The sequence below is a fragment of the Garra rufa genome, chromosome 7, assembly GCF_049309525.1.
Source record: "Garra rufa chromosome 7, GarRuf1.0, whole genome shotgun sequence".
In the NCBI taxonomy this organism is placed as follows: domain Eukaryota; kingdom Metazoa; phylum Chordata; class Actinopteri; order Cypriniformes; family Cyprinidae; genus Garra; species Garra rufa.
This window is the reverse complement of record NC_133367.1, coordinates 16,541,893-16,556,304: the sequence shown is the minus strand read 5'-3', so window position 1 is coordinate 16,556,304 and position 14,412 is coordinate 16,541,893. Positions and strand designations below refer to the sequence as shown.

The following is a 14,412-nucleotide window of genomic DNA, read 5'->3' as shown; positions in this document are numbered from 1 at the left end:
GACAAAGAGGGAGGGTTTCCTCCACCTTTATATTTTTTCCCTAGTCTTCAAGGGTACATCTCCTAACAGCCGGTCATTTTCCACACATAGTAAGGAAACAGAGAAACACATTCTACTACATCATACTCCAAAGACTCAAATCTTTGCCTCATGTCATCTTCAAGGCAGGTTTAGATAAAGCAGAAACATACACAATGCTTCATAAGCACATATAAGTACTGTAAAATGGTTTTATTTTATTTTTTCCCACAACTGTGTTGTCTTCTTTTGACTGTATAGGCTTTAACAAAATACTGATGCAGCTTGCTTCAAACAACACATGAGATTCTGCACTGTGTCATTAGTAAACAACAATAAAAGCAAAATGGAAAACCATGGGTGACAAATAAGTACACTCTATGATTCAATTGCTTGTTGAAACACCTTTAGTAACAATAGTCTTAAGTATTCATTTTCTGTAGGAATTTATCTCCCACACTGTTCTGGATAAATTTTCAGCCCATTCTATCTCCAGTTTATTGAGATTTGTGGGCATTTGTTTTGTGCTCTTGTGCTTGGTGGTTCGAAAAACACAAAATTTTTCACTTAATTTTAGGGCTGTCAAACGATTAATCGCGATTAATCGCATCCAAAATAAAAGTTTATGTTTAAATACTAAATGTGTGTTTACTGTGTATATTTATTATGTGTATATAAATACACACATACATGTATAGACTTAAAAAAATACTTATATGTATGGATATTTATACTTGTATTTAATTTAGATTATATATAGAATTATAAATATTTTATATATAAATCTAAAACAGTTTTCTTTAATATACATGTTTGTGTGTGTATTTATACATACAATATATATACACACAGTACACACACATACAGTATGTAATCATAAACTTTTATTTTGGATGCGATTAATCGTTTGACAGCCCTACTTAATTTACATTATTGCAATAGCTTTCTCCCCAGGCAGGCACAATTGGCTTATTTAATTCCGGGTTTGATAAAGGTCCACCTTGCAAAATACCAAAAGTGTAGACAGCATTTCAGTCGTGCCATGCCCCAAGCAGGAAAACCGGTGTACAACTAAGCAAGCTAGATTAAAGTGATTCCTACAGTTTAAACATTGTTTTTCTTTCTTTCTTACAGAAACACATCGGATCAATAAAGGAGGCTTTTACTGTCTCCCCTGGTAATTCGTTTTTCTTTTTTTTTGGACGCAATAGTTAATAATTTCACTGCAACACAAATTTTCAACAGAGTGGATCAAGTTTTTAATAATGTTTATCACACCCTAGAAGTTGTCACTGTAAAAAGTTTTCACCAGTTTCAACTTAAAAATTTAAGTTTAGCAGCTGCCTTAAGATTGTAAGTAAAATCAACTTAAGTCATTTCAACTCACAAGTTAAATCAACTCATTTGTATTGTAATAAGGTCAAATGACTTGTAGTTTTAAGCTGATTTAACTTAAAAACTTAAGGCAGCTGCTGAACTTAGGTTTTTAAGTTGAATCTGGTGATAACTTTTTACAGTGTACTTCAGAATTTATGTGGGTTTTACTTCAAGGCACTTTTTCCCTTGACTGTATTTATTAATTCCTTATTTCACTTCAACAGTGATCTGCCAAGGCCCATCTTTAAAATTAGGGTAAATGATGGACAAAATGCATGCCCCGGATTTAAGCGTGGCATTTTTATTTTATTTTATTTATTTTATTTTATTTTTGTATTTTGGATAAAAAAGTAATAAATTCTTTTGCTAAATAGTCCTAGGTTTTTTGCCCGATAGGACCCAAACCCAGGTAGAATGATTCTTTGTAGTCCATTTGTCTTTAATAATAAAAGTTGAAATTTCAATTCATGGTCACTAAGGGGCGCCAAAACATCAAGTGGATGGAGCCACATACTAAACTTACTACAATGTCTATAACTTGTGACCAGGATGAGCCATTATTATCATAATAAGCACACACATGTAGGGGTCCCATGAAATAGACGCAGTGACTGGCCACTTGGTGGCGCTATAACATGGAAAAATATACAAACGGCTATACCTACGCAATTCTTAATCTGAAAGACTTTAAAAGAAATGTCATGTATTGTCTTTGTCCAAGTTGCCAAGACTGCCTTTGAGGATTTTGTGTACCTGGAAAACCACTAGCTCAGGGGTGCCCAACCCTGTTCCTGGAGATCTACTATCCTGCCAAGTTCAGCTCAAACCCTGAAGAATCACACCTGAACCAGGTAATTAATCTCTTAAGTAGCCCTTGATAATGACAGGCAGCTGTATTGGAGCAGGGCTGGAACAGAAATCGACAGGTAGGTAGATCTCCAGGAGCAGGGTTGAGCAGCCCTGCACTAGCTATTAGCAAGTGTTCTGAGCAGAAATCTGAAAAGAAAGCTACCACTAGGGGCTTTAGCATCTCTCACGTGCATAAAGCATTGTACAGTATATCCACATTTTATTGGCACTTGCTCACAACATTCGTCAAATATTAAAGTTCATTTTAAAAGACAACATTTTTTAACCTAGTCTTAGATTGTTGGCTTCACCTCAATAACGGTTACATTTACAATTGCATTTAGTGATTTTGCAGACACTTTTACCTAAAGCAATTTACAAGTGCAGACAATGGAAGAATTCAAACTCAACAAAAAAGCAATATGTAAGTGCTATGACAAGTCTTAGATTAGCTTAATGCAGTATATGTAGAAATTCTGTTATTATTATTATTATTATTATATAGAGTTTTTTTTTAATAATAAATTAAAAGAAAACGGATAGAAAAATTAGAAGAGTAGCTAGAGTCTGAAGTAGTGAATTTTTTGTGAAGGGGGTCATATGATGCAGTTTCTTGTTTACCTTTGTATTTGGAGTGTTACAAGCTGCTTGTGCATAGATGAGATCTGTAAAGTTGCAAAGCTTAAAGTCTCAAAACCAAAGAAATATTTATTATGAAAGCTACAACTCCCTGAAACGGCTCGTTCAAACACGCCCCCATTTGTCCACGTCAAGAGGTGAGTAGATTAGCGCAACACCACCAATATTTATATGGAAAGAAAGAAGGCGTAAGTTTTACCGGCTTTAGTAGTGTTGTAGCCGCCATGTTAAGGAGACACTGAGTAGGTTTACATGGACAGCAATATTCCGATTTTAACGCGATTAAGTCAATACTCTGATTAAGAAGCAACCATGTAAACTGATATTTTTGATTAATTTAATCCGACTAAAGTCATAATCTGAGTAAACACAAATCGAATTAAGACAGGTGGAGTATTCCTATTTTAGTCGCATTGTGGAAGACATGTACACACCTTAATCACACTATTCCCCTTGTGTAGGACTTTTCGCCATATTTTGTGACAGGATACACACTAATGCTGCGTTCCAGGCAGGTTTTTGAGCTCGTAAATCACGTCTTCAAAGGACTTTGTAGCGTTCCAGGCAAGTCACGCCAAACATTTATTATTTTTACAGTATTAGTAATTTGATTGCAACGTTAAATTGTCCTAAATATAACTCTATTTTTCCACCGTTTGCCACTTGCATAAACACCGCACCCATAGAGGCTTTATTGTTGTTTCTTGGGTTATGTCACGTCAGAACTGGGAACTGCAGGAGTACGTCGATCTAGTACGAGTTCACGGGTGGGAATTCACGGGTTTAACTGCCGTTCCAGTGCACTTTCACTGGTAGAAGTTTGGAAAAACACGGGTAACGGGTTGCCTGGAACGCGGCTCTCAGTTGGTCGCGCTTTGGTTTCATTTTTATTTATTTATTTTTTGCTACAACATGGGCTTAATCAATGCTCATTGCTGATAAATAGTTTGTCTGTTATCATAATTTATTGTTTTATGGAAACGTATTTAACATTCAACCCCCTTTTTGCATTAGTATTATTTGTTAGTAGGCCTATTTATTTTAATTTTGTGAACGGGATTTCCGCTATTGGAATGTCTAGGATGCTTTTCACTTTTACTTTTGAATTCACGATCTTGGTTTTGCTTGCATATATAAGGCTACACCTATCAATTTTAAGATTAAAACAAATTCTTAAAAGATGGATTTGTTATTTTTAATTAAACAGCATAACAAAAATAAAATAAAACTAGCTTATATAGCATTTATTAACAAAAACTAATAAGACGAGGCATAGACTCCATCACATGCTGTGTTATATGCCGACTAAACAATTTATTACAGGGCATGCAAACACTGAGCAATCAAAATAATTAATTAAAAAATAAAAATAAATTTATTTGTGAGGTAAACGGCAAAGATAACGGTTTTCAAAATGAAAACAAACAAAAAAAAAAGTAATAAAAACTAATCTGGCTTTCGGTGACTGTGCTTGCGTGTGTTTTTTTTTTCCCCCTAAAAACTGACTGGCGCTTTGGAGCAGCACAGCATGCATGCACTCGCACAAATACGCGACCACGGCAAATTTTAACTCACACATTCTAAAAAAAAATGTGTTGCATATGTCCAGAGCCACTTCAAGCTTTTGTAAAATTAAAACCGAAACATCCAAAAGTCTATAACGAAGATGAACTGATAGCGTCGCATGTGGACGTGTGTCATTAATCGATCTATGCACTATAACATGTAAAACGGGAATATGAAAGGAATATTCTAAAAGCAACTAATGTAAACAGCTTAATCATATTATTGTCTTATTCAGAATAAGGTCATTAATTAGATTACTGGGGTCCATGTAAACGTAGTCACTGTTTCGTTGCAAAAGCAAAAGTACTTTGTTTGGCTTTCCAAATGAGGACAAAACTAGAAATCAGTGGTTAAGTTATATTTACAAAATTGTTCCGCAACAGTACAATGTGAATATTCGAGTGGGTGATGCGCATTACCCCGCTTTTTTATTTTTAATTTTTCTATTTGATCAACTCTATTTCATACATGGTATTTGTAAAGCATCATAAATAAAGTTCAAATGCATGTCTCTAAATGCAATCACAATTAAATGCTCAGAGACAGCATTAAACGGAATTCAGTGGAATTCTCCCTGAATTTAATTCCACTTCCTGTAATTCCAATTCAAAACCAACTCTGTTTCCTGTAATTCTTGTTGAATTCCAATTGCAATTCCATTTTCTTCTTCGAATTGTAATTGTTAAGTTCATTCCAAAATTGACCCTAACCCTGCTTGGCTATAAATGGTATTTTATCTCAATGATGTTAGTGGTCACATGCTTGCTAAAGACAACATAATACTTTGCTGTAAATGAGCTTGAACCGCAATAATTGCTGCTTGCAGCTATTATTTAAATTGATGTGTACGAGTTTAAGCTATTTTTACGTGTGGTGTAGCTAAAATCTGTGCTATTCAAAGTTGGTCAACCAGATGACTAAGGGTTAGTGTTAGTGGTTAAAACAATGCCAAACTAATTAAGCATAGCAATAGATTAGACGTTCAGTCAAGCTTGCATCTTCTCAAAAAAAGTAAAAAATAATAATAATATTGGGGTGAGTCTAATGTCTAATGCATTGTTTGTGGAAACGTAAATTAGGATTGATATGAATTGATATGTCAAACCAGATCAGAGCATTAATGCTTATTATAGTGGAAAAGACATGAAACATCTCACTGTTCTGTTTCTGTCTGAATCACTTTAGCAGATTTGATACCTGTGTAGTTTGAATGCAAGACACTTTTCCTGTAAAGGACAATAAGGCATAACACTAACTACACTTCAAGCACTCATTGTTCTGTTACCGTACATGTTGCTTACATTATTTCTTATATACTGTTCAAGGCTAAATGTTGCCTTTTAATCTGTATATATATTTTTATGGACATCCCGTCTACCTCACAGGAAGGTCCTTTGGATCGGGTGGCGAATTGCCATCATCATTATCATTCTCCTCCTGTAAGAAAACACATTCACAAGGGGTCAAATTAATTAGGAGGTCTGATGTTAAAGTTACACAATCAAACAAACAAAAACTCAGACTAAAAAAAGTACCTTGTTCAGTAAAAATGTATTTTAAAGACAATCCGAAAAAGCTTTACAGACCTTCATTGGAAAGAGCTTTAAAAATGTATTTCATGCTTGTTTGATGACCTGTGTCACAAATGAATGCAATATTTTTTTGAAGACACTAGCAGTTTACAAGTGAAAGATAATTAATGTCAGAGTTCCAATTAACTTAGGGCACTAAAGAGAAATTTCTATTGACTGTGAACACACACGAGTGTAAAGATGGTCTGTTTGTCTTCATCATATCATATAGGGATGCACCGATACCGCTTTTTGGGAAAACGAGTACGAGTACGAGTACTTGCATTTCAGTACTCGCCGATACCAATACCGAGTACTTAATAAAAACATGATTTAAATTTACAGGTAACAGTCAGTGTTGTTTTTGACAACCATCTTAGTTTTAGTCAAATTTTAGTCACTTCTATATGTGATAGTTTTAGTCCAATTTTAGTCGACGAAAAGTCAAAAAGGTTTTAGTCTAGTTTTAGTCGACGAAAAGTCAAAAAAGGTTTTAGTCTATTTTAAGTAAAAAAAAAAGGGGAAAAAAGTAGTCTTTTAACAAATTAATGTAGGTCGGTAAGTATTTTGCTGTTGGGTAGTGTCACTTATAAGTTCTGAAAATAGCAGATCTATAGTTCAACACAATGTGAGCTTCCGGATCGACTATTTTCACCAATAATTACAATAATGAAGGAATGTTTTAAAACATAAAAGACAAACAAGGATGGAATGCTAAAACGGCTTGCCATACTAGTATAGCAAAGAGTATTTAATGCTAAGACGGCTTGCCATAGGGACAGTCAGATGTGTGCCTGCGGCTCAATTAATGTTGAACTCCAGCAAGTAGGGTATTTTATTAACTCTAAATAAAGCGATTCTCTTTAATGTAGTTGATGCAGACTCATTCATAAATTGGTTGCGGCAAAAATGCTGATTAATGTTACCGATGTAATTTTCAATGAATCTCCAATATTAGCGATTAAAATATTACTTATCTAGTTAACGTTAGCTCGTTTACCATAACTTGTTGCAGCACTGCAACTAACACGAGTTGCAAGAGTTTGCTGCAGCATTTGTTGTGTTTGTTTAGAAGCGTGGGTAAACTCTTTGTACTCGTTGTCGGGTTGGGATTTTAGGTGCTTGATTAAATGACTTGTGTTAAATGCGCTACCTTTTGAGCTTCCTGTGGACAATTTCGCTGAGCACAATTTGCAGTCCGCCTTTTTTTTGTCGTTTTCATTCACTTTGAAATAGTTCCACACGGCTGACATGCCTGGAGCCTGGAGGCGGGCACTCGGCGCCTGTGATTAACCCCTTACACGCCGCTCAAACATGGACATTTCTCAGACCGTGGTATCGATCCCCGGTATCGGGGGACTTTCAACGAGTAAGAGTACTTTAGAAAATATGGTATCGAGGCCGATACCAGATACCGGTATCGGTATCGGTGCATCCCTAATATCATATCTTGAAATCATATTATCATTGAAATCATAAAATCATATGTGACCCCGGATCACAAAACCAGTCATAAGGGTAATTACAAAATCTAGCTGTATGTAATATTTACATTCTGTGGTACTGCTGTAGGGCTCCTACGGTGACGGTGACGGTGACGGTAAACCACACCAGCAGCTACAGCAGCAGCCAGCAGAAGAGCAGCAACAACCACTCCTGCAACAGCAGCTGCAGACAGACTTGAATCTGGAACAGCTAAAGACAGACAGTCACGAGAGTGAAGCAGCATTGCTTGTAGGGTAAGTGGCTGATATTATTCGTTTAGCATGTTTATAACATCAGTCAAAGTGTTATTGACCCGAAACTTGCTTTTTTAAACAGTCCACAACCCAATACATATTGGGTTGTATTTCATCCGAAGCAAATGACGGAGTTCCTTATACTAACCAGTGACAGAAACGCTGAATCTCTTCACTCTATTGACACTGAATCTGCTGCTGCTGCTGATGATCTTGAGTTTATATTCTCCAGAGTCTGTGATTCTGATGTTTGTGATGGTCAGAGTTCCAGTCTGATGATCCAGCTCCAGTCTGTCTCTGCATTTCTTAATATATTGATTGTCAGTACAGATCTTACTCTGATTTCCAGTGATTTCAGCGATGAGAGTTTCATTAAAATACCACGTCATCACATCATTTGGGTGTTTTATTACTCCAGCATCTAAAGTGACAGATTCTCCCTCCTTTGTTTCATATAGTTCGGTAGCAGGAACAGCTGAAACACAAACCAACAGCTGCTGGAGGGTCTTGTATTTTAAACATTTATTTTGACTGAATTTAAACACTCATTAAATGACTCACCATCGATGGAAACACTGAAGATCTTTTCACTGTCACTGCTGCTGATGATTTTTAGTTTATATTCCCCAGAGTCTGTGTCTGTGATGTTTGTGATGGTCAGAGATCCAGTCTGATGATCCAGCTTCAGTCTGTCTCTGAATCTCTCAGTACCTTCATTACACTGAACATTTGTACAGATAAAACTGAGGTCTCCACTGATTTGAGCGATGCGAACGCCGCTGAAATACCACTTAATATCCTCTTGGTGCTTTGTTTCAACCCCAGTGTGTAGAGTGACTGAATCTCCCTCCATCACTGGCACTGACACTCTGTCTGTAGAAACACCAGACAGACCTGAAGAAGCAAACACAAATTTTATATTTATATATATATATATATATATATATATATATATACATACATATACATATACATACACACACACACAGATAGAAAGATTTATAATGTCACGGATGCAAACAAACAGTAGTTGAACATCACTGATTTACAAATTCACTTATCAGACAACCATATGCAAGTCTCACGAATGATCTTACACAACATAATCTACTTCCTCAAATTCATATTCTCACCCCCCTTTCTCTATACATATATTTAAACATTTAATTAATCACACATTTAATTGACTCATAATACATTTTACATAGACGACTAGTACCGAGGAGACACATCACATCCAAGCTACATTCGATCGGTTAATGCACTGATATGAAATGTCAGCTTTTAAGTTAGCCGACTTGTTAGTACCCAGTAACGTGACCTAATTTAGTAAGGACACAATTGTCGCGAAGACGAAACTGATTTCGTTTTAACTGCGATAGCGTCTTTTTTTATTATTGTTAAAATGTGTTTGACTGACCATAGATTTCTGTGAAAAGGCTTGTTCTTGGCCTAACCATTAGCTACGCCAACAGAAGCCTGATCTAACATGACTAACGTTACAACGCCCAGTGCGTAGGCGGAAACTCTAACCATAAAGATCTCACCATGATCGAGTAAAAACCAAACCACTGAGAGTTCGTTAAAGGAAATCTTCATTATCGAAACTTTTCCCCCCAGAAAACAAAATCAAATTATGAGTCATCAGTGTTGTCCTTCTTTAACGTTTAACGAAAGTGAAAGCGCTTTGGCACTGTGCGGTTATGCCAGCTTCTTCTTCTTATTATTATGGGGTTGAATGGCGGTTGGCAAACCAACTTAAAAGGGGCATTCCCGCCACCTACTGGAGAGGAGTCTCGAACACTTGGTGATTCTTTTCTTTCAAAAATAAATAAATAAATAAATATTAAATAAATCGTGGAAACTTTCAATTTGTTTTGATCCATCTCCTAACAACCCCTGCATTAATATTTTGCCTATCCCCAACTTATCTAATGCCTTAGTTAACTGGAATCTATGTCTTCCGTAAATTTTACATTCCATTATTACATGTTCAATATTTTCACCCTGTCCACGCTGTTTTGTATTCTAAGTGTTACTCGTCGTAATTGCATTTTTACAAGTAACAATTCAATAAGGGAGCTCTATAATTAAATTTTTACTAGTAACAATGCCAATTACAGAGCTCCCTAATTCAACTAGTAACAATTCCAATTAGAGAGCTCTACAAGTTAATTTTTACTAGTCATATGTCTCCATTGACTTTCATTCATTTTTAATTACAACAGCATTTGTGGCATGATGCTGATTACCAAAAACATATTTCCTTTTAGTTGTTAATGGTGAAGGACTTTTGCCAATCTTATGTTTGGAGGACCTACTAAATGTAAAATTTATGCAGTGCAAACTATTTAACTTTTTTTTTACACCTTTTACACAGGTAAATATGATACTACGGACACACTGAGATTGTTTAAAGTTGTTTTTGTTTTTTTCTAAGCCGACAAATGTTAAAATTGCTTTTAATTATACTGTAATGTTGACAGGCTATAATTTAAGTTTAAAATTAAGATATACTGTTGTTATGTTGTTTTTACATTCACTTGGAGGCAGGGCCGGCCCTGTTCATCTGGGGGCCCTAAGCAGGATAATTTTGGGGCCCTGCCTTGCAAAAGCATGCAAAAAAATCGAGTATTGCCAGTAGCCAGGTTTCCATCCAAAGATTTTTTTTGTGGGAAAAAAAAAAAAAAAAAAAAAAAAAAAAAAAACATGTAAAGCTTCGGAATTTGCGCTTTCGACATAGCTGATGGAAATGCCTTGTCGATTAAATTTCTTATGTGTCAAAACAATCTTTTTTCGTTTAACTTTAGAACATTAATTCTTAATCCATACTTCAAATGTCACAAAAATCTGTTTGGAAACACTTTTTGTAGAGAGGCAAATAAATGTGAGGCAGCGTCCCTGTTCGTGTTGCTAATGTTAAAGCACCGTTTTCCAGTTCAAAAAACGCATAAATCATATTCATTTGATTAAACTGACAAGTTACCTCTCAAACATACATATCTTAATTTAATGTTCCTTTAGTAGGCTACGTTGCAAGTTAAAATGTATTCATTTTGTTCTGAAAATCTTGTTTTATGTGGATATTGGAATGATAAGTACAACATTTTAAATTAACTCGTTTTGGCTTGTTAGTAGCTTCTTATATTTTTGTTCTTGTGTTATGAGTATCGTTCCATTAAATTTAAATGATTTGTCCTAAAATGAGAGGAAATAAAACAGCATGTTTTTCAATATGTTTGACTGTATTTTATTTTGACAATGAAGCCGCGTTGTCGATCCAGTTAGTAGCCTAATGCTTAACTGCGTGCAGGAGGCGCCAGCACGCTCACTTGATTTTTTTCCCCCTTATAAAAGTGGAAGAAACTTACAATAGCCTACTCCTTCGTTTGTGGTCATATAAGAGTAGTAAGACATTATTCCAAACTATTCTAAATATTTATTTTATTTATGCACATTCACATTAAAAACAAACAGTCTGCTTTTGTAAAAAAGTAAACAAAAAGGATGCCGCTTTCTCAAAAGCGCATCAGAAAAAAGAAACTAAATTCTGCATAGGTTGATATAGGCTACTAATTGTTTCACGTTTTTTTTCGTTTTGTTAATTCATTATTTATTTAGAAAAATATATTTTGCATATCTATTTGTTTCTTTTATATAGCTTTTATAATGTTTTCCTCCATTTGCAGAATCGCTGCAGGTGCGTGACCATGTGAATCCTCACATTCTGTTGTTTATGCTGCTTTTTGCGTGTATAAAATTAATCCATGGAAAACAAATTTAGGTATTTTTTATGGGTCACAGCCGCGTATTAATTAAAATTTCATTTAATTGTACTTTAACATAACCTTGTCGGTTAACGGTTAAAAATGACCGTCGGTTGTCAGGAGAAATAATCGAAATTAACATTCCTATTTAAAAGTTAATCAGAAAAAATGATAGAAATACAACTGCTCCTTTTTATGATTATTGTTGATGATCAAGTAAATAGTCTAACAAAGTAAAAAAAAAAATACCTCTTGACACTTACATTTAGTATTAGGTTTTGTTTCAAATGGATAAAGAACAGGCTACTAGCCTATATAATTTACGCAATATAGGCGAAATTATGTATGGAAACAGCTCAAGGGCAATTTTTTTTTTTTTTTGCGATACACCAAATCTTATGTCACGGTTTCTTTTTTTTTTTAGGGATGAGGTCATTATGCACACCATTTTATCGGTAAAAGGCCGGTTGGACAGCAAATTTCGCAGGTTTATTTTACGCATATTCTCTTTGTCGATTAACAAAAAAGTTCGAAAACTGGATGGAAACTTGGTTAGTGACAGCCACTCGCTTTGCAACGTAATGACTTGGATCACTAGTGGGGGCCCCCTAGTGGCGGCGGGGCCCTAAGCAGCCGCTTAGTTCGCCTATAGGGAGGGCCGGCTCTGCTTGGAGGTTAACTGAGAATAATAAAGAGTAAAAAAAAAAAAAAAAAAAAAAACAAGGACAGCCGTTATTTCATACAGAAATTGTTTTGTGGCAATACACACTACTATTGAAAAGCCTGGGGCCAGTAATTTTGTTCTTATTTTTTTTTTTTGGGAAACAAAAATAAATTTTATTCTCTGACAATTTATTTACATCATGTGATGTTTCTTTTGTAAACTGTGTACATGTTGGGCCTTTTTTTAGTAAACAAAAATGGTTCTAACTACAGAAGGCTATGAAATGCAAAAAACTTTGAAGCTCAATATCGCAAAAGTGCTCAGAATGCAGATTGAACTTTATAATTCCAAGGCACCGAAATACCACTGGTCTAGTTGAATTGAGTGATCCACAAATGTGAGCCTGGACCACAAAACTAATCTTAAAGGGGTAATCGGGTGCAAAACGAACTTTTACATCGTTCTGATTTACTGATTTACTCAGTGATATGTTAACGATTTCCTCATTTTCTAATGCCTGTTTGCTAATCCAGCCACCCTTTCATTACCCTTTATTCCGAGCTGGAATCCACATAAATATTACCATAATGTCCCTATTATTAAATCTGTTTAGACTTTCATATATCTCATTCATTATATCCTGCCTACTGTGAGACGTGAAAGACTGCAGTGATTTTAATGCCTAACATGAATCTGAACAAAGAACAATCTTTTTCATTTGTGTTTCTTCAATCCGATGCAACGCTTTTGCAATTGCCAGCAACTCCACTGTGAAAACGGACAAATGATCTGGATCTGGAGACAAAACAGTGTCATAGCGACATCTAGTGGACAACACAATACACTGCCTTACATGTACATACATTTGTTCAGAAGGCCTTCCAGAAATGGGCAAATTCACATAATTCCCCAATATTTTTACTTAGCTGAACCTCTAAACCCCAAGATTTTCAGTCAATGAGGTCACCCTTTTTCACCTTCAATAGCTCGGACCTGTGAAATGTTTTAAAATGTCACCAAAAAAAAACTGCCCACTGCTCCAGGTGTGTATTCACGGAGTTTGTGGAAACATCCTTTCCTTTCCTTTCCTTTCCTTTCCTTTCCTTTCCTTTCCTTTCCTTTCCTTTCCTTTCCTTAATAATGTCAATAATAATAATAATAATAATAAGTTCACAGTTCTCAGATGTCAGTTGATGGTGCATGGCATGCAGGTAAACAACTAAAATGTTTTAGAAAGCATTTATTTTGGTTGTTTTTATTTTAAAATGGTTTGGATTTTAAATGTTTATTAAATAAATTCTTAATAGCTGTTCATTAAACTCATGAACCCAAGTGTGGAAGACCCTGATGTAATGTTTAATGTACTCCATGTTGTTGACAACAAAGAATGCAATACATTTTCATTATCTTATCATTTTTATATCAATATTGTACAAAATTATACTATTCAAATCAATGCAACAAATGTGTTAAGCCAAAAGTAATGTGAAAATAATCCAAAAGCAGATTATATTACTTGATACATGTAATGGATTACGTTACTAACTACAGTTTTTATCTCGCAATTTGGAATCAGTAACTGACTACATTAAGTACTCTACCCAGCACTGATAATATATAACGACAAACTCAATGAAACACAAATTGCTTTGCTTTATTAGAATAAAATGTCCTGCCTCATCTCATGACAAAAACGTTTATTGTGAGACACAAAATGCATACTAATTATTACATTTCAATGCAGTTTACAACAGAAATGTCCACTGAGTGGCGCTAAATGAGTGTTTTGTTTTGTTTGTTTTTTTTTCCTCTGGAGAAGATGAATGTGCATATGGTGATGTTTGTTTTGTACCTGTCACTGCAGTACTGACTTGAAATGTCTGTTGAGTGGTGCTATAACTCTAATGCTCTGTGGCGTTTTAAAATACCGTACCATCTGCACTACACCTACACCTACTCAATAGTATGAACAAAAGCAAGTGTAATGTAAAATCGCAGCCACAACAATGTTCAGGTACCTGACAGCTGTCAGGGATTGTGCTATTTTGGATTTAATCGGTGGATCCACACTCAGCCGTCAACAAGATGCACCAGGAATCTTGATTCATCAGACCAGGCTACTTTTTTCCAATCATCCACAGTTCAATCTTGATAATCTTGGCTCCATTTAATGTGTTGTTGGCGATGGCGTGCAGCAAGTAAGAACTGCACCCTAAACTAAA

General features: G+C 35.3%; 1 protein-coding gene across 1 annotated transcript; it reads right to left on the bottom strand.

Annotated features, from left to right (window-relative positions):
* Positions 1-4,031: 4,031 nt before the first annotated feature.
* LOC141337817 (uncharacterized) lies at positions 4,032-9,452 on the bottom strand. The gene is made up of 5 exons (XM_073843406.1): positions 9,307-9,452; positions 8,321-8,653; positions 7,908-8,234; positions 7,573-7,715; positions 4,032-5,886 (listed from the first exon to the last, which is right to left on the bottom strand). Exons 1-5 carry the CDS (start codon positions 9,356-9,358, stop codon positions 5,824-5,826), a joined length of 918 nt encoding a protein of 305 aa, XP_073699507.1. The 5' UTR covers positions 9,359-9,452; the 3' UTR covers positions 4,032-5,823.
* Positions 9,453-14,412: the final 4,960 nt, after the last annotated feature.

Bases quoted from the DNA above. Each gene is read 5' to 3' on its own strand.
- LOC141337817 (XM_073843406.1), bottom strand. From the start codon at position 9,358: ATGAAGATTTCCTTTAACGAACTCTCAGTGGTTTGGTTTTTACTCGAT. The intron at 8,235-8,320 runs GTGAGTCATTTA...TTTGTGTTTCAG, and splicing joins CTTCAGTGTTTCCATCGATG to CTGTTCCTGCTACCGAACTA. The intron at 5,887-7,572 runs GTAAATATTACA...GTTTTCTTACAG, and splicing joins CTACAGCAGTACCACAGAAT to GAGGAGAATGATAATGATGA.